Source organism: Vitis riparia, chromosome 1 (assembly GCF_004353265.1).
Source record: "Vitis riparia cultivar Riparia Gloire de Montpellier isolate 1030 chromosome 1, EGFV_Vit.rip_1.0, whole genome shotgun sequence".
NCBI lineage: Eukaryota > Viridiplantae > Streptophyta > Magnoliopsida > Vitales > Vitaceae > Vitis > Vitis riparia.
In genome coordinates this window covers 2,515,925-2,535,961 of record NC_048431.1, presented here as the reverse complement: position 1 = coordinate 2,535,961, position 20,037 = coordinate 2,515,925, and the positions used below count along the sequence as shown (strand labels likewise).

Below are 20,037 nucleotides of genomic sequence, written 5' to 3'. Positions count from 1 at the left end.
ATTCGGTGCTCGCGTTTAGGGGAGTAGAGAGATCTACGGTCTCTGATTGGGTAATTTATTTTTCTGGGTTTATCTACTATTGCATCCAATTAGAGCGCGAAACGTATGTGGTGTTTGGACGTTATGGTCTTTTTCTGTAAAAACGTGAGAGTGGTTTAGTCCAGTGTGCCCTCAGAGTCTCCCTCGAGGATTTTGCTTGGGCCGGTGGTTTTGACGAGGCCTGTGACTTGGATGGGCTTGGCCCGACCTAATGTCTAGTCTAGTTAGAGTTTCCTTTTTATTACCTTAAATGCCCTATTTATGAACGAGCAATTAAAAAGGAAAAAATGTCAAAGTAAAATGATTTTTTATATTTAATTTTATTATGGAAAATATGAAAGTAGGTTGGATATGATTAAAATTATTAAAATAATTTATTGATTTTAAATTTATTTTTTATTTTTTATTTTCTTTCTCTTTTTTTTTATTCAGTTTTTTTTTTTGACATTTTTCTTTATACTTTTTTCAAAACCGAACATTTTGTTTTCAAAATAAGTAGTATAAAAAAATTAAAGAAAATAAAATAAATTAATGAGAAAAATAAATTTATGATCCATGGAATACACATAAATCATATCTTAATGTAAAATCATCAAAATATATGTATGACATGATTGTTATAAAAAAATTTTAGATATTTTTTACATTACTAAAAACAAAAAATCATACAACATTTTGCCATTTTTTTTTTTTTTGAATCAAACACTTTTTCGAAGAAAGAAACCATAGAAAACAAAACCCTTTCTTTTTGTAAAAACAAAAACTCAAAAAAAAAAAAAAATCCAAACAAGAAGCAACCTAAGGTTTTTTTTTTTTTTAATTTCAAAAATAAATATGTTAGGGTGCTTGAGCACCTTCCAATGTTAGCACTTGACCACCTTTCAATAAATAAATTAATTCCATTTATGGAAAATATAAAATTTTTCTAAATAATTTTTTTAATGAGTTTTTCTTAATCACTTGTATTGTAATTAAATACAAATGATACATAAGCTTATAAATAAAATTATAAGCATTTTCAACAAAAAAAAAATGACACATATGCCATTATTTTTTATATTTTTAATAAATCAAAATTAAATAAACCATCCTTATTTAATATTATAGATAATTGGTTATTCAATATGATATAGTCTCATTTGATGGAAAATCATATGATATTTATATTTTTAGGTCAATGTGTATCTTCATCTATTTATTGGTCCTTTAAAAAATTAAAAATTGTTTATTCAATTATCACTAAGAGTCATTTTTTTTGTGATTCTATAAAATATTTTTAATATTTATAACACTTGAAAATTTTTATCATTTAAGTGTTATAAATGTTATAAATGTATTTTAAAATCATTTTCAAACGCATTCTAATTAGAAGTTTTGATTTTAATTTTAAGAATATTTTTAATCACACAATTTCATATATCATTCAAATATATATATAAAAATGTTAAATAAATATTCAAAATGTAAATAAATCGACATACATAATGTATTATTACATGTACCCGTAAGAATTAATTGAAAAAGGAATGTAATTATTCCAAATTTTAAATTTAATCTCTCCATAGTTGGACTTGAAAATTAATTAATTTTTTATATAAATATTTATCTTTGCATATTTTAATTATTTACATATAAATTTTAAAATAAAATACTATTTTTTGTTTAAGTAAAAATACTTTTACTAAAATTTAGTGTTTTTAGGTTAAAAAAGGTGGAGTGTTAAATTTATAAATTGGGGATTATTTCAACCCCTTTAATCAAATAATTATAAGTATAAATATAATAAAAGACCAAAAAAATAAAAAACCTTAAATCCAATTTAAATTTTTAAATAATTTTTAAAACTAAAATGTTAATTTCTAACATTTATTACAATAAGGAAAAATCTAAAATTATTTATGACTTAAGTTTATTATAATGATTTAGTATTTAAAATTATATAGAGTAATAGATTGATATTCTATTAACTTGGAAGATCGTGGTCAATTATGAATTTGTTTGGCAGAAACACTTTTAATATGAAAAATGTTTATTTATTTTTTTAAAAAGGTGTTTGATAAAATTTTTAAAAGTTTTTAAAAATCATTTATAATGTGTGACTTAAAAAAATAGAAAAAATAGTAAAATACTACTCTAAATAATTATTATTTAAATTATACTAATTTATAATAATTAATTAAATAGATATTCAAAATAACTTAGTAGTCATTTGGATGCATTTTTTATTTTTATGTTTTTTAAAATTTAAAATACTAGTAATTTTATATAAAATGTAATAATTCCTTTATAAAAATGGGTGGTTAAAAATAATTTATAAGAAAAAGTATGTCATTAAAAATTATTTTTAAAATTTGAAATATTAATTTAAATTTAAATTTTAATATTGTAATTATAATTATTTTTTGTTTTTTAAAAATAAAAATCGGTAAATACATTAAAACAAAACCTTAATTAATTTTAAAATAATTTATAAAAAATAATTATAGGAAAAGAAAAATACATTTCTCCTTCATTATTTTGTACACAACAACCTAAATAATAACCTCTCAAATAAAAATTGTATAAATAGATTCCACAAATAAATTTGAATATTTCCTTAATTATTTTTATAAATTTATTTCCTTCTTCAATTTCTCCTCAAGCGGCATAAACACATCCATCTGGCATATTCCAAGTCTCGACCATGCATTGACTTCAGAACCCTCAAGTCATCAAATTTAGTAATTTACTGCCTCTACCCCACCTTTTTCTCAACGGCTCGCGAGGGTAATTTGGTCATTTAAATTGGATCTTCTCGACATCCAACGTGCACGCTCCGAAGCAAGGCACCTAATCATGAAATGACGTTACTACCATCACGCGCACTGAAAAGACGACCAAAAGTGAGGGCAACATCGTAATTTCAAGAAGCACTATTCGCGTCGAACCAAGAAATAATAGAGAGAACGAGAATGGCTGCGTTCAAAGAGAGGAACTCGGAAAGTTTCGGTCCTTTCTATTTTTTTCGGCATAAAGTTTCGGTGCGTTTCGGTTTTCTTTATCCGACTAGCCGGAGTATTGGAACTCCGTAGCCGTCAAGATCCTCCGTTAAGTCTGAGTTGTACGGAGCAACGGGAACTAGGGTTTATAGGTTTATAGGGTTTCTTCGATAACATTTCGTCTTAAGATCTAGAAATTTGAGGGATTTGAATTCCTATTTCTGATGTTTACGCCTCAGAGGAAGGCGTGGACTGGTTTATCGCTCACGCCAAGAAGCGAGGCTCAGAAGAGCGGTGGTGGGACGGTTTCGAATCCTGTAAACGGCGGAAAGGGGAAATCTGTGGCCTTTGTGGATGGGCCACCGCCTCCGTTGGGTTCTTTGAGTGGAAAGGCGATGTTAACAGGGATTGATGGCGGTGACATGGAAGATTGGAGGCGGTTAAGGGAGGCGGGGTTGTTGGACGAGGCGGCGATGGAGAGGAAGGACAGAGAAGCGCTCGTGGAGAAGGTTTCAAAACTCCAAAACGAGGTGAGAGGAAGTACTGTTACATTTGAGAATTATTGTTTTTGCTTCGTTTTTCAAATTTTAGTGCTTTTTGAACCAATTATTCTTTTTTGGCAACAAGAGAGCTTGTGAATTGTGTAAGTAGAATTTTGAGTCGAGAAATATATATTTGAACACATTTATTTAGGTTTTTGCTGGTAATGTCGTTATATATTTCGAATCTGCCTCTGCAATTAGAGAGATGAAGAACCAGTTGGAATCATTATTTGGAATTTTCATATTTTATGATTGTCTCATTTGCTGTATTTTATTTTTATTTTTTATTTTTGGGGGGGTGTAATGATGAAGATTTGGGGTTTTAGGATTAAACATGAAAGGGCTGCAGGAAGGAGAGTCTAATCATGGTGTTTGTAATTACTTTTGACCAAGGTTTTAAAACTACCAAAACTCCAGGACTCCAGGAAAACAAGAGGCAGACTTTTAAATTAGAATCGAACCAATTCCAAGTAAAAATGGTTAAAAATTTGGTGACCAAACTCATTCTGTAAAATTGTCAAAATCATGGTAGTCAGAGGCTCAGAGACTGCATTCGGTTCAGTTATGATGTTTAGGCAAAATATGATAAAAATTAACTTGGAGAAACTTGATCTGAAATTCAGCTTCTTTCATCCATAGGAATGAATGCGGTGAAGAGCTTAGGAAACTCAAAAGCAATATAGATCGTGGAAAGCTCTTCATGCATAACTTTACTACTTGCTTGGGAACTAAGAAGATTAAAAAAACTCCTTTTACTGACTCAAAAGAATAGATACTTGAAAGTTTGGTGGAGCATGGTGATTAGTGAGCTGATGGGCCTTGGATTATTCTCTTATAGATTTGATTTTCTGTAATCTGAATCCCTGATAGTGTGGATTTAACTTCCTTTTCTCCCTTCATATTTACTTTGGTAATACTCTCTTGTTATCTAATTAAATGTTCTGGTTTCCTTTTCAGCTTTTTGATTACCAGTATAGCATGGGACTTCTCTTAATGGAGAAGAAGGAATGGACTTCTAAGTTTGAAGAACTCGGCCAAGCATTAGCAGAAGCACAGGAGATCCTCAAGCGTGAGAAGTCAGCACATTTCATTGCGATATCTGAAGTTGAGAAGCGAGAGGAGAATTTGAGGAAAGCTTTAGGCGTTGAGAGGCAGTGTGTGGCTGAGGTATGTTACTACTTGCCAATTTGACCAATTTTCTTCAAGACTTTTGTTGTATATATGCATACGTATGTATAATTATTATGAATATTTAGGATATGTATTTGGTTATTTTTCTTTTTCTTGTTCTTTTTTAATAAGAAGCAACAGAATGCATTGATTAATCATCACACTTAATGGATGATTGGTCCTTCAAGAAGAAACTAGGACCCAAATACAATTGAATCAACAAAATACAACTGAAACACTAGAAGACAAAGATGACCGAATCACTAAAATGACTAAAATGTCCAGATATTAGTTTGCACATCTAATATATATTTTTTTTTAACCTTCGACAAAAAAATGTGTGGAGCCTTGTCTTAATACAACATTCAATCTTCATTACTATCCTTTACATCCACCAACTCTAATAATGGAGTTATTTGCTGGGTTGGCATAAGAGTTCTTTGGTAGGAGTTTTTTTGCGGCTGTGGAGAGTTCATCTGTGCAGACGAAAAGTTTTTTAGTAAATATATATAGTTTTTGGGCTAGTGTATCTTTGGACTTTTACTTTAGCTTATTGATACTAGTGTCTTATCTTGGGAGGGGTAAGAAAGTTTAGTTTGTGAGCTCTTTTTTTCTCTCACCTTTGCTGCATTTTTTAGACTTTTTATGTACTTATAAATATATACTATCGTTTTATCTTGGGAGGGTCCAACAATGAAGTCTGAACATACTGAAACCCACTGAAATAAATACCAGATATTATTCCTAGTCCATGAGCATGCCTTTGTATGAGAAATTCATGAACTGACCTTCCATTTCTGTTGAACATATTCTAAAAGATTTGATGATAGGCTGGTCCTTTAGGCCTGGCTAAAGTGATAAAGGGTTGGGAGGGTTTGTGATTGTGTACTTCCTCGATGCAGCTTGAGAAGGCTTTAGGTGAAATGCATGCAGAGCATTCACAAATCAAGCTTTCATCTGAGACAAAGTTGTCTGATGCTAACGCTTTGGTAGCCAAAATTGAAAAGAGATCTTTGGAGGTGGAAGAAAAGTTGCTTGCTGCTGATGCCAAGCTTGCGGAGGCTAGTAGGAAGAGTTCAGAGTTGGAGAGGAAATTGCAAGAGGTTGAGGCTCGTGAAAGTGTTCTTCGAAGGGAGCGTCTATCCTTAAATGCAGAGTATGCTTTCTTCTATATTTCTTTTATGTCCATGTCATTAACTCGATGATGTTACATTCTCCTTGAGTTTGTGACTTAATATGGACAGTTTTTGACAATTTAAAAATGCATTTGCTCCATATCTTTCAGGCGAGAAGCACATGAAGCAACTTTCCACAAACAAAAAGAAGATTTAAGGGAGTGGGAGAGGAAACTACAGGAAGGGGAAGAGAGGCTATGTGAGGGTCGGAGAATCATCAACCAGAGAGAGGAAAAGGCAAATGAAATTGACAGGACTCTTAAGCTGAAAGAGAGGAATCTTGAAGAGGCACAGAAGAAGATTGATTTAGACAGCTTAAATGTAAAAGTCAAGGAAGATGATATAAATAATAGATTAGCAGAGTTAACTGTGAAGGAGAAAGTGAGTTTCTCATCTAACTGCAATATTTTTAATTTAATTCAGCAGTTATTTTATAAGAGATCTTCTCTTACTTCTATTTTGGTTGCAGCAAGCTGAATCTATGAGAGGCATTCTTGAAGTGAAAGAGAAGGAATTAATGGTGTTACAAGAAAAACTTAGCGCTAGAGAAAGAGTGAGTTCCATCTCCTGATTTTCTGTAAGTTGTACTTTGAGATGTTTTCTATGGATGGATTTGTGCTTTTATGTCTCATTTGCACAGTTATTACTATTATGCAGCATGATATGTTTATAGTGTTTAGCTGTTAAGAAAAATAATCCACATATGGTGTAATCTCTCATGTAACTATTTCTTCAATGATTGGCATGATACACAATAAGATATGGATCATATGCATGGCTCAATGTTTTTGGGGATATTATTTTTAGAACAAGGCCATACTGGAAAGTAAAGAAATTCGTTATAATTTTAAAGCCCATTTCTGATCTGGTGCAGTCCCAAAGGGTTTTCTTTTTCCATTTCTTTAATGGTCTTGATTTTGTTGGTTTCGCTTTTGTAAAGTAGAATTTCTCTTTTTGTAATGCTTCAAATTAATGTTAATATGTATACTTTTTTCATGTGATAAGGAATCATTCTTACTAATAATATATGAGTTGAAGGGGGTTGGTGCTCTAAGGAACCTAGAGGAGGCTACGGTGTTGGGTTATGGAAGACCATAAGAAAGTTGTGGGATTTAGTTAGTTGTAAATTGTCCTTTTCGATGGGCAATGGGAAAAGGATAAAGTTTTGAAAGATAAGTGGTGTGGGGATGAGTCGTTAAGTGTTTATTTTTCTTCTTTATTTGCCCTTTCTAACTCTAAAGACGCTTGGGTGGTGGAGTTGTGGCAACATTCTAATGAGGGGGGTGGCTGGAATCTTAACTTCCTGAGACCCTTAAATGATTGGGAGATTGGTATTGTGGAACACTTTTTGGCAAGACTTCAAGATAAAGTGGTTGAAGAGGGTAAAGAGGATAAAGTGTGTTGGGTTGATACGAAGAGTGGGACTTTTTCTGTTAAATCACTTTATGCTAGCCTAGAGACAAGAAGGGTAGTGCAATTCCCTTCTAGTGTTGTGTGGAATGCGTGGGTTCCTCCTAAGGTGAGCTTTTTTGCATGGGAGACGACTTGAGGAAAAACTTTGACTCTTGACCAGCTTCAAAGGAGGGAGTGGTCTTTGGTAGTGTTATCAAAGGTGATCACTTGGGTCGCCTAGGCCATTAGGCCATGTAGGGTAGATAAAAGTCGCCTTTTGAAGACCTGGGCAAGACAACTTCAAAGAGGCAATGCCTAGGCAACGCTTAGGCAATTGCCTTGGGTAAGGCATAAGGCATAGAGGTGGGTTGCCTTTGATCATGAATTAAAATTAAACATACTTAGATTATAATTTCATTCAATCTAACATTGGATTAAACAAAGTATAAGATAAAATATTATATTATCATAGAGATAATAAGATAGAGGGTTATCAATCTAGTCTTGATGAAAGTAATGATAATTTTAATTTCAATAATGACTATGATGATGATTGCCTAAAGCTTCTCTAGAATGTTCACTCTCTTATTTTGTTTTTTATTTTACTTTTTATTTTGCTTTTTAGATGTTTGAAAAATTAGAATATACATTTAAATAGGTGGATATCTTTAAACAATATGATGTTTTTTTATAATATGAGGTATAATATTTAACACTTTCAATAATTATTACTAGTGTTGATGGTTGAAGACAACACTTATATTGGTTGAATATTGAATAGGTAAATATATGTATATTTTTTATTGCCTTGTTTTTCGCCTTTCGTCTTAGGCTAAAAGGAGTCTTATTGCCTTGATATCGCCTTTTGCTTTTGACAACACTGGTCTTTGGCCAACCGTTGTTTCCTTTGTCTATCTCATGAGGAGTCAATTGACCACATCCTTTTGCATTGTGACAAGACAAGGGTGTTGTGGGAGCTTTTATTCTCTCCCTTTAGAGTTTTTTGGGTGATGCAGTCCACAGTTAGAGAGACTATGCTAGGCTGACATGACACTTTTGTTGGAAGAAAGTGGAAAAAGGTTTGGAGGGCAGCTCCTTTATGCCTCTTCTGGACTATTTGGAAAGAGAGAAATAGAAGATCTTTTGAGAATGTGGAGTTCTCAATTCAAAGGTTGAAATACTTGTTTTTGTGTAATTTGTTATCTTGGACCAAACTGTTTATAGGTGAAAAATTGATGTCCATGGTAGATTTCATTGATTGGTTGGGGTTGGTTTGAGGGAGGGAGTAGTTTTTTGTTTCCTCTTCCTTTTTTTGGTGCTTTTTGGTTGTCGTTGTGTGCATCGTGTGTGCTTTGGTGCGCCCTTTTTGGCCTTTAATACAAATCTCATTTACTAATAAAATAATAATAATAATAATAATAATATATGAGTGGAAGGCATAGAGAGACTTTGATTGATGGTGAAATCATACACATTTATATGTTGGAGTTGAAAGTTAGAACTTGATGGATGTATGTTGTTGTACAGAGTTACTTGGTTTCTCTTGGATGGCTTGAAGTAAAGGGTCATGACCCTGCCTACATGTCTGAATCAGTGCAGTGATCTGTTATGTTTTAACTCATAGAACTCCAAGCTAAAATTTTTATTGTTAGAGGTGCTTTAGGTTATGTCTCTGACCTTTTAATTTTTATGAAAATTATCATAAATTCTATTCTTTCAAGTGTTAAATGCTTTTGCATGTATGGTACATTTTGTAGTCAAATGTACGATATGGTTCACGAGATGCAGAGGAAAGGATGCTCAAAGAAGGTGTTTGTTGAGAATGGTCTTTCTGATGTTTTATTGATGGTGTTGAATTTTTTTTCTTTTTGTTGATTTCATAGTTGCTAGGGACCTGTTTTGGATGGAGATCTTGTACTGATTTTTTTGTTTGTTCAGAAGGTCTTTGATTGGAGGGCAATCGTGTGGTTGGTTTAAAAGTCTTAGAATTATTTTAGTCTCACATTTTTATTGCTGGGATCTCTTACAGGTGGAGATTCAGAAGCTCCTGGATGAGCACAGGGCTATCCTTGATACAAAGAAGCAGGAGTTTGAGTTGGAAATGGAACAAAAGAGAAACTCTGTTGATGAAGAATTGAGAAGCAAGGTACATGAAGTGGAGCAGAAGGAAGTTGAAGTCCTCCATAGGGAGGAAAAGCTAGGAAAACGAGAGCAAGCTTTAGAAAAGAGATTGGAGAGAGTCAAGGAGAAGGAGAAGGAGCTTGAAGCAAAGTTGAAAACATTGAAGGAGAAAGAGAAGTCCCTCAAAGCTGAGGAGAAAAGGGTAGAGGGGGAAAAGAAGCAAATGGTGGCTGATAAAGAGAGTCTGCATCTTCTCAAAGATGAGCTTGAGAAGATAAGGGCTGATATTACTGAACAAGAACTGCAGATTCATGAAGAGACTGAAAGACTCAAAGTAACTGAAGAAGAGAGGTCAGAACATCATCGGTTGCAATTGGAATTGAAACAAGAGATAGACAAATGCAGACATCAGGAAGAGATGCTTCAGAAGGAACGTGAAGATCTGAAGCAGGAAAGGATTATGTTTGAGAAAGACTGGGAAGCCTTGGATGAGAAAAGAGCTGTGATTACTAAAGAGATGAGGGAAATTGGTGACGAGAAAGAAAAATTAGAAAAACTGCAGCTCTCTGAAGAAGAAAGGCTAAAAAAGGAGAAACTTGCAATGGAGGAACATATTCAGAGGGAGTTGGAAGCTGTCAGGATAGAAAAAGAATCATTTGCAGCCATAATGAAGCATGAGCAGGTAACTTTATCTGAAAAGGCTCAAAATGATCATTCCCAAATGCTTCGGGACTTTGAGTTGAGAAAAAGGGATCTTGAGATTGAAATGCAGAATAGGCAGGATGAAATACAGAAACGCTTGCAAGAAAGGGAGAGAGCATTTGAAGAGGAAAGGGAGAGAGAACTTAACAATATTAATCACTTGAAGGAAGTTGGTCGACGGGAAATTGAAGAAATGAAAACAGAAAGGCGTAGAATAGAAAAGGAAAAGCAGGAAGTTTTGTTAAACAAAAGGCAGCTGGAAGGACACCAACTTGAAATGCGTAAAGACATTGATGAGCTTGGTATTCTTAGCAGGAAGCTCAAAGATCAGAGAGAGCAATTTATCAAAGAAAGAGATCGTTTCCTTACATTTGTTGACAAGCACAAGACTTGCAAGAACTGTGGAGAAATCACAAGGGAATTTGTACTAAATGACCTCCAATTACCTGAAATGGAGGTGGAGGCCTTTCCTCTTCCAAACCTGGCTGATGAGTTTCTGAACAGCCCTCAGGGCAATATGGCTGCTTCTGATGGAACAAATGTGAAGATATCTACAGGTGAAATTGATTTGGTGTCTTCAGGTTCTGGTGGGCGCATGTCTTTCCTCCGTAAATGTGCCACAAAGATTTTTAACTTGTCCCCGAGTAAGAAGAGTGAGCATGTTGGTGTTCAAGTTCTAAGGGAGGAGTCACCTCTCTTAGACTTGCAGGTCAATTTAGAAAAAGCTGAGGGGCCAAGTATAGTTGGGCAAAGTATTGCTGAAGATGAACTGGAACCATCCTTTGGGATTGCAAATGATTCCTTTGATGTTCAACAGCTTCACTCTGATAGTGTCATGAGAGAAGTAGATGGTGGGCATGCTCAATCTGTTGATGGTGTGAGCAACATGGGCAGCAAAGAACAAGAAGGTCCAGAAGATTCCCAGCAATCAGAGCTGAAGAGTGGTCGACGGAAACCTGGGAGGAAACGGAGGACTGGAGTTCATAGAACACGATCAGTGAAGAATGTGGTTGAAGATGCTAAAGCTTTTCTAGGTGAAACCCCTGAAATACCAGAACTGAATGGTGATGAGCGACCTAATGATTCTACCTATACCAATGAGGAAGGTGAGCGAGAAACCAGTCATGCTGAGAAGGCTGCTAGCACCATTACAAGAAAGCGGCAGCGTGCACCATCCTCTAGAATTACAGAGAGTGAGCAGGATGCTGCTGACAGTGAAGGACGTTCTGATAGTGTCACAGCAGGTGGGCGCGGAAAGAGGCGGCAAACTGTTGCTCCAGTTGTGCAAACTCCAGGAGAAAAACGATATAATCTCAGGCGGCATAAGACGTAAGTTCCTTCTTTTTGTATCAGTATGAAACCTTTACACACAGAATGGTCAGTACGGTTAGTGGTTTGTGATGATTGGTTGGAAGAGAATAAACCTAGTTTGAAGCCATGTTGGAAATTGGCTTTGCAGCTCAATTTTTAAAAATATTCATGGGCAATTCTCCTTGCTGACATGTTGTCAAACTCCTGGGTGCTTGAATTCATCAGTGCTTTAATTAATGTGTGATCATAATATTCTGTGCACCCATTACCAGGGCAATTTAGAAGTCATAACAAGTCAGTCCCAAGTTCACAATTAGAAAAAAATAAATACACCCCTGAAAAAAAGTGTTCAGAAGTCCTTTGTCCATATAAGCCTAATAATGACACTTGTTTTAACAGTTTTCTGTTTTCTGACTTAGAAAACATGGTTGACAATTTTTTGACAGAAAACAGTTTGTCAGAAAATGGGTTGTTTTCTAGAACAATTTTGAGGTGTTTTTGGTTGTTTTTTGTAGAGTTTTCTGAGTAATTATTGAAAAGATGGAGAATATGAACTGTTTCTCAAAAACTTCTTTTTTAGTACTGTTTTTGAAAGTGTTATTACAAACAGGCCCAAAATCACTCCATGTTTATTTAAAAAGGTGTTGCAAGGAGGTTGTATTTGTATTTTTGAACTGGATAGTGGCAGTGGCATCTTGGCCTAAAATTTGGATAATTGGATATGTTTCAAGTATTTTTCAGGTTAATAATAGGATAGATATTATCCAGGGGTATAGGATGTGAATAATTGGTTTGTTTAGTTCGAAAACTGGAAAATATTTAAATTAATTAGATTGAAGAATTAAAAATATCTTACTAGAGATGATATTTTTTTTTTTATATTTGGCCAGGCTTGAAGCATCATAGAACTTGATTTATGTTTAATTGTGTTGGAGACTTAACCCCCAAATTAAGAGTCATCATTCTAAAAGTGTATCTAAACAAATGATCAGTGCAGGAACAGTTGCGACAGCACAAGCCTCAGCTAACCTGCCAAAGAGAGATGAAAAAGGAGGTGATGGTGGTGACGATAATACACTGCAAACAAAGGCAAATCCTAAAGCTGCTTCTTCACCATCATTAGCAGATAGTGACAATCCCAAAACAACACCATTAGTTCATGTTACAACATTAAAAAGTGTTGAAATTCGTGAATACTCACCAGATCGGGTTGTTAGGGTAAATCCCACCCTCCTGTCTCTTTATGCAGTAGTAATAGTTATTGGATGACACTCACAGCAAAGATTCTAAATTAATGTTTAATTGTGTTGGTTTCTTTTTTATTTTGTTGGAATGCAGTTTAAAACAGTAGACATTGTTGGTGGCAACAATGATTCAGCCAGGTTGGCAGAAAATATGGAGTTGAGGCAGGAGATACCAGGTAATCCAGGTGATACTCCAGGGTATGAAGATGAAAATGGGAGCATGTCACATGAGGAGGATGACAATAGCGATGAGGATGAATCCGAGCATCCGGGTAAAGCTTCAATAGGAAAGAAGCTCTGGAACTTTTTCACAACATAATCAATGCATTGTTTTGAGTGATTTTGGGAGGTTCTGATTCTTTCCTCTATTGTATTGGACATTTTGTGTAGTAGCATAACTCAGGAATTCTAGCTTCTGTTGAGGGGAAAATCTCTTTGGGGTTCCTTGTTTAGGATGTCAGGACTGATCTTTGCTTCTAGTTACATCAGGCCCTAGTTGATACTGTATTGTAATCGACGATGTAGCTTTAGAACTCAGATTTGCCTCTAAATTGTTGGTACTGAATCTCACCTTTTGTTTTCTCTCTTACAGACTTTTCTGGTCTGTGATCTCACTTTCTCCTGTTTCATTTTATCTCTGAAAGTTTGGATGTTAAGAAAATAGGGACTCAAAAAATTCTCTAGAATGACGAGCAAAGAAAATGAGCTGTTTATACTCTATTCTACAATAAGATTCTTAATATCATTTCTGAAATGACAAAAGCACTTTTCACCAAAAATCTGGTGTTTGGTTAAAAATAACCTCTTTTAACCAAACAAATGTGGATTTTGGTCACCTTTTGAATCTTTGGTTCAAAATGCCTCTTTCTATCCCATCAGCATATTTTATTATTATTATTTTTAATTATTTTTTTAAAAGTTGATTAAAAAAGGAAAAAAAAAAAATTGAAGATGGAGGTGTGGGTCTGGGTGGGGGCAACCATGGGCATCATCAGCAAGGACATGCGAAGGGAGAAAGGATTGAAGTCGACTGAAGAAGGGGAACGGAGTGGCCGACAGCAACGTCGCTAGCGATGGATGAGTCCATGGTGATGGGTGTGCGGGTGGAAGAGAAGGAAGAAATGCATTTTTAATTTGTTTTTTTTTTAAAAAAAGAAGAAGGCTAATTTGAACGATTGTTTCAAGTTCAACACAGGGCTGAAGTTGATTTTTTGTTTCGATCAAAAGCTACTTTGACCCAAAATTCAAAAATCTCAGCTGGAATGTTATTACTCTGTTGCCCCAATCTTGCATGTCAGATCAAACTTCTTTTCACTAGGTGAAACTGAAACATAGTCCTGCCGTGTAGGAATTGAATCTATCTTTTTTTTTTTTTTGCTATTTTTCAACGGGTTCTATCTCTTTGAAAGCTGCCTTTGACTCAAGCATCTCATTAGGGGAATCATATCTGATTTATTGAAATGATTTGAAAGTAGGCTTGATGCAACAAAGTCAGGTGGTAACTATAATTTGCATTTTGAAACAGTTAGAAGACCCGCAAACAAAACTACCCTGCGACATTAGTTGTATGAAGGACAAGAAGTTTAACAGGTATGGGAGGTTTTGGCTCGGGTTTTAATCATCTTATTTGAAAATCATATGATGTCTAATGAGGATGAATCAAACTTTTCACAACATTTGATTTCATATCATGTTGGTTTGTCATAACAAACATAATTTCAGTTACCTATTTTCGAATTTAAGAGAGATATTATAGAACTCAATAGGAAGCATTCCACCCCCATTGATATTTGATTTCTGCTTCAAGTTAATGTGAAAAATAATTTAATATCATAACTTAAATATTAAATTTTATCAAATACCCATTTATTCAATCCTTTGGTTTAAAGGCCAAACCAAAACTGAGGCACTTTGTTCAATCTTGATGGGTGAAGTGGTGCAATTGAACCAATCAATGTAAGTGGAGATGAACTGGCTCTGGTTCATGTGCTACTTAAAAAACCACAAAATCTCCCGTCTCTCTTTCTGTCTTCCCTCTCTGCAACAATTAGAAAGGTCGATGGAAAGTGACTACTCGGCATATTAGGCCTGCCAAGGCAAAGATGTAAAGGTGGGGGGTGGTGGCTATCCCATCTCAGTATTAACTGAGATAGGGTGGTCCAAACTCCAAAGTCTCCAAAGCCATTTGCTGCTTTACTTTTAGCCGTAGAACAAAGTATGGGCTTAGATGGGTTATGGGTCTAGGTCGTATTGAGTTCGTACCAGTGGGTCTTTAAGCAGTACTGACATTTGTGTTTATAGCCTTTGATTGCGAGCCGTAAAGCCACCTTACAAACCCATGTACCAAACAGAGTGATGATTTAGATGGGCTCTGGCCCACTGTCCAGGACCACTTGATTGATCTACATTAGGCAAGCTATAGACTTAAGTTGACACTAGACTTCTAGTTTTTGAACCAATTTGGTTGGTGATATGCCACCCCAAATCCCACTTTACTTTGACTTCCTCTGGTCAGCTCTCACCACTCACCACCCAAAAAGCAAGCATTATGTTTGGCCTGGTTGAGAATCCATGGGCTTTTTTGCTTGAGTATTGGGTAATTAAATATATGAAATTAGAGAAAGTGGAGCATCCAAAGAGGATGTGCCAGCCCAGTCAGTCAGATGGAATATGGTTTTGTTTCGGCTTAGTTGAGAGTTCCCTCACAGGCCAAATTTTTGTGACCCATTGCAGTCGACCAATGTGCCCACTTTCCAAGGCTTCCCTCAGCCCTAATAGCAGCTTTTGTCCTTTCTTCATTCCCTATCCTCTTCCAGAGAACTGTTGGAAACCCAACAGCTCAAAGAGAGGGAAGAAATGAAGGGGTAAAAAAAACTCAACTTTGTCTTGCATGCACTTACATGCATGGGAAATGGTCCCCTCAGACCCTAAACCCTAACTCAAACCCTAACCCCACCCCAGAACCTAACCTAAGCTAACTAATTTGACACTTGAACCACCATCTTAAACCATTAAGGCCCCAGCAACCAAGCCCTTTAACCATTTTTGGAAAAATTTTCAATGCATGTAATGTAGCAATGAATTGTAGTAATTATTGTCATCAATGTCTAATAGGAGAATCACAGGACAGCATTGCAGAGCCGCACAAGCTTCAGCTTCCTTTCACTTTCATGGCCCAACCCTATGCCCTTCACTTACTACTGCTCTTATTATTGTCATTACTATTATTACTTTTAGCATTGAGAACTGTGCTTCAATCTTGTGTTGCTCTGCTCTATACTTTGTTTTTCTATAAACATTAGCAAGAAAATGCTTTGCTTTCGAACTTTGCTTCTCCTCCCTCATTGTTTCAACATCTTTGGAGCTTTCTCTCTAAACGGTATACGATTTTCCTCGAAAACCAGTGGTTTCTAGGGGGACCCACGTTGATTTTTCTCATGATTTTTGCATCTGCATTGGTGGGGTTGTGTCCTCCGTTCCTTTGGTCTCCTGGGTCTGTATTTTTTCACTCTCATCTGAACTACCCCATGAGCCCAAAACCTTCGATTCTTGTTCATGAATGAGAAAGTCGAAGACCCTTGTGAATTAATGACAAGAGTGCTCTACTGGATTCAAGCCAAGGCTCTTCACTCTGGCATCCCCTGTTTCTGCTCTGCCTCAAGTTTGTTCTAATCTTCCTTTCTTTTCTTTTTCCCCCCTGAGATTATCCATGAAGCCTTTCACCGCCATTTTTCACACCACTTTAGTTCTCTTCATCCTCTGTTTGGGAGTGTATTGTGATGGTGATGGAGACACAGAAATGGCTCCTATGGTGGCTCCTATGGAGAAAACAGAGCAAGAAGCGCTGTACTCTACTATTCAGGGGTTCGTGGGTACGTGGTGGAATGGCTCAGATCTCTACCCAGACCCGTGCGGGTGGACTCCTATACAGGTATGATTACCCTATGAATGGCTTCCTAACGATACCCTTTTTCTTTGTACTTGATACAAGGCTTTGAGGTTTTCTCTTAGTCCAATGAAAATTACAGATGTGTTTTTGTTACCTGCACCATTTTTTGTTAAATTCAAAGGAATGGTATAAAATAATTAGTTAATATTAACAATTCTTTAATCGAGACAGACAAAGATAATAATCCATTGACGTTTAGATTCCTCCAAAATTTTCTTGTTCTCTTCTGGGCTTTTTTTTTTTTTTTTTCCCGTTTTTTAAAATGTTTTAAAATGGGTTGCGGGGAGAGTAGACTTGTTATCGGAGATAGCATTTTATGTAACACAAGCCAATACTTCTCAAGAAATAGCTTCAAAACCCACTGTAAATCAACATGCAAGCGCTTGGAGAACCTTTGTTTGTTTGTTTCTCTCTCTGTTTGTTTTGAAGTGTATGGACCATTTTTCATGATTGTTATTCTAGGATTGGTGATGAATTGTAAGTAATTATATGAAGTTGGGAGATAGGAAATTTCCTATAACCAATTTAATCATAACCTACAATCATTTGCTTTCTGCTTCTTCAGTTGTTTGTCATAAATATGCAAACGCTCAATCAGTATTTTTATATATATCTGACGGTCAACCAATAAATTCATCCACAACTTTTCCCCAAGGTCTGATCACTGTTCTCCAGGAATAGTACATTATCGATTTAAATACACCTGCAGAGAAGATTATTGCTTAATCTCTGAAAGTCTTGAGATTTTACCATTACAATTTGGTTTAGTATCATGCTAACATCCAAATTGTATCTTTTCAATCTTCTTCTGCAGGGAGTCTCTTGTGATCTCTATGATGGTTTCTGGTATGTCACTGCCTTAAACATTGGACCTGTTCAAGACAACTCTCTTGATTGTGCCCATAATGTGGAATTTAAACTGCATTTGTTCGAGCTTAAGCGCCTGAAAACCCTGTCCTTCTTGAATTGCTTCATCTCACCCCGGAAACATCCTGTGACCATTCCTGCAAATATTTGGTATAAACTTGCTGGCAGCTTAGAATCACTAGAGTTCAGGTCCAATCCGGGTCTTGTTGGGCAAGTCCCTACTGGTTTTGGAGACCTTAGGAAGCTCCAATCTCTAGTGCTATTAGAAAATGGATTAAGTGGAAATTTACCAACAAGTATTGGGAACTTAGTCATCTTGAGGCGGCTAGTCATTGCTGGAAACCGGTTTACAGGTCATATCCCTGATAATTTTGGTGGATTGGGTGAACTTTTGATCTTAGATTTAAGCAGGAATTCTCTTTCTGGGCCTTTACCCACGAGTTTTGGAGGTTTGAGTTCACTCTTGAAGCTTGATTTGAGTAACAACCAATTGGAGGGGGAGCTGCCTAGTGAACTTGGAAATATGAAGAATTTAACTCTGTTGGACCTCAGAAACAACAAATTTTCAGGTGGGTTGACGCAGTCACTTCAAGAGATGGCTTCCTTAGAAGATATGGCCCTATCCAACAACCCAATAGGGGGAGACCTCTTGAGCTTAGAATGGCAAAATCTACAGAACTTGGTCATTTTGGATCTCTCCAACACGGGTTTGACAGGAGAGGTTCCAGAGTCACTGGCAGAATTGAAGGGTCTGAGGTTTCTAGGTCTTAATGACAACAATCTCACGGGCAATCCATCACCAAAGCTTGCAGCTCTGCCTAGTGTTACCGCGCTCTACCTAAATGGAAACAATCTGACAGGGGAGCTTAAATTCTCTGGATGGTTTTATGGGAAAATGGAGAGGCGATTTGGGGCCTGGAACAACCCAAATCTTTGTTATCCAGTTGAGTTAATGTCATCAAGTCATGTTCCTTTTGGAGTAAAGCCATGCGACCAGGAGGTCACATATCTTGAACCTGATACAAGGACCAAGTTGGGTAATGAGAATGGGAATGCGGATCAGAATTTCCATTTCATGGCCTCTTTGGGATTCTCAAGCCATTCTATTGATGGGCTTTGGTGGGTTTTTCTGGCTGAGATATCAACCATGATTCTACTCTGGAATTTTTTCTCATAGGATTTGTTTACTACTAGCCTGCAGGATAACCCTTTTTTGATGTAACAATAACATAAACATCCTTTTAGTTTCCCTTGTGACCGAAAATGAAAGAACCTTATGTGGTTGTTCATTCCCATTTCCTTTTGAGTTTATGCTCGTGTAAATATTAAACTTAATCCTAGTCTTCTGCAATTCTACCATTTCCCATTTTATCTTCTGGTAAACTCACAATGAAGTAAGGATGTGTGGTGATATTATTTTTATATACAGTTGCTTTTTCAAGGCATGGCAGTTCAGGGTTTAATAGATTGAAAGCGAAGTGTGGGGTTTGGGGGGAGCAGACTAATGGGGTCTGCACTGTGCCCATAGCCAGTACTGAGTGGGTTGATTGTAGGCTCATAGGCCATAGGTTGAGGACAGTATTAAATTAATTATTAATACGGGCCTTATGTTTAAAGATGATGATGAGTGGGTCCCCTTCCCATTGTTAAAAAGGAACGAATGTAGAAACTTTGTCAGAAAATCTGAGGTAGATCCCTGTGTTCTGGGTCGGTTTCTGGCTTGCCCTTATGAACAACCATTAAAGGGCTCTGAAGATGAAATTGAATGTTCTTCACCCCCTTTGGACTCTCTGCTGTCTCCTCATCTATCTCTTCATCTCCATCCAAAGGGGCTTCTGCCTTTGAGCTTTTGGGCCATTGCAGGTCTTAGAAAAAAATAAAAAGAATGCAGCAGTTAGACTGATCTTTATCTTCAATAAAGAGAACCAAATTTTTATCTACCCATCCAAATGTATAAAATGATTAGATTGAGAATTATTTCAGAGTTGGATCTAAGTGTGGGCTTCCTTTTTAAAAGCAATTGTTCTGATCCCAAACTCAGCTTTTAATAGCATGCTTCAACTTACTTAAAGTTTTAAGAGTTTGATCTTCATTTCCATTTCTGTCCAATGGACCCAGTGTGCACTAGTTGGGACTGTTGGGGTTAGAAGACATAAATGCCTCTCATTTAAAGCCAAACATTTCTTTATTTATTTTTTCCCTTATTTTTCTTTGTAGAAAGTCACTTTGATTTGTATACTACTTCACGTATCTAGCCAATTAATCAATTATTGGGCTTGAAAGTTGAAATTATTGTCCTGCTCTTGACATGTACATCAAGATGGGGAGCAAGATTTTGCTCCCACACGGCACCCTTTAAAGATGATAAGATGTAAGAAAATAAACATCTAAATTTTAATGCAATTCTTTAACGTGCTAAATTGTATAAATAATTCATGTAAAAAATAATAATAAAATATTGAGCTAGATATTTGAAAAGATGAGTGAGAAGTTTCCAGTGTGATACATTGATAGCTTTTTTATGAGCCCATAAATAATGTGAACCTT

At 35.9% G+C, this 20,037-nt stretch overlaps 2 protein-coding genes across 4 annotated transcripts; both read left to right on the top strand.

The window, feature by feature from the left end:
* Positions 1-2,985: 2,985 nt before the first annotated feature.
* LOC117913128 (protein CROWDED NUCLEI 2-like) lies at positions 2,986-13,263 on the top strand. Of its 3 annotated transcripts, XM_034828064.1 has the most exons (8): positions 2,989-3,547; positions 4,517-4,726; positions 5,632-5,885; positions 6,015-6,285; positions 6,374-6,457; positions 9,326-11,448; positions 12,423-12,648; positions 12,769-13,263. In XM_034828064.1, the coding sequence occupies exons 1-8, from the start codon at positions 3,242-3,244 to the stop codon at positions 12,991-12,993; spliced, it is 3,699 nt and encodes a 1,232-aa protein (XP_034683955.1). In that variant the 5' UTR covers positions 2,989-3,241; the 3' UTR covers positions 12,994-13,263. The 3 variants fall into 3 exon arrangements, with proteins under 3 accessions (XP_034683971.1, XP_034683964.1, XP_034683955.1); XM_034828073.1 differs by lacking the exon at positions 12,769-13,263 and having other exon boundaries at positions 2,988-3,547; positions 12,428-12,550; XM_034828080.1 differs by lacking the exons at positions 12,423-12,648; positions 12,769-13,263 and having other exon boundaries at positions 2,986-3,547; positions 6,374-6,481; positions 9,326-9,411.
* Positions 13,264-15,909: 2,646 nt separating this feature from the next.
* On the top strand, positions 15,910-18,914 carry LOC117911595 (piriformospora indica-insensitive protein 2-like). The gene is made up of 2 exons (XM_034826003.1): positions 15,910-16,605; positions 17,438-18,914. Exons 1-2 carry the CDS (start codon positions 16,384-16,386, stop codon positions 18,665-18,667), a joined length of 1,452 nt encoding a protein of 483 aa, XP_034681894.1. The 5' UTR covers positions 15,910-16,383; the 3' UTR covers positions 18,668-18,914.
* Positions 18,915-20,037: the final 1,123 nt, after the last annotated feature.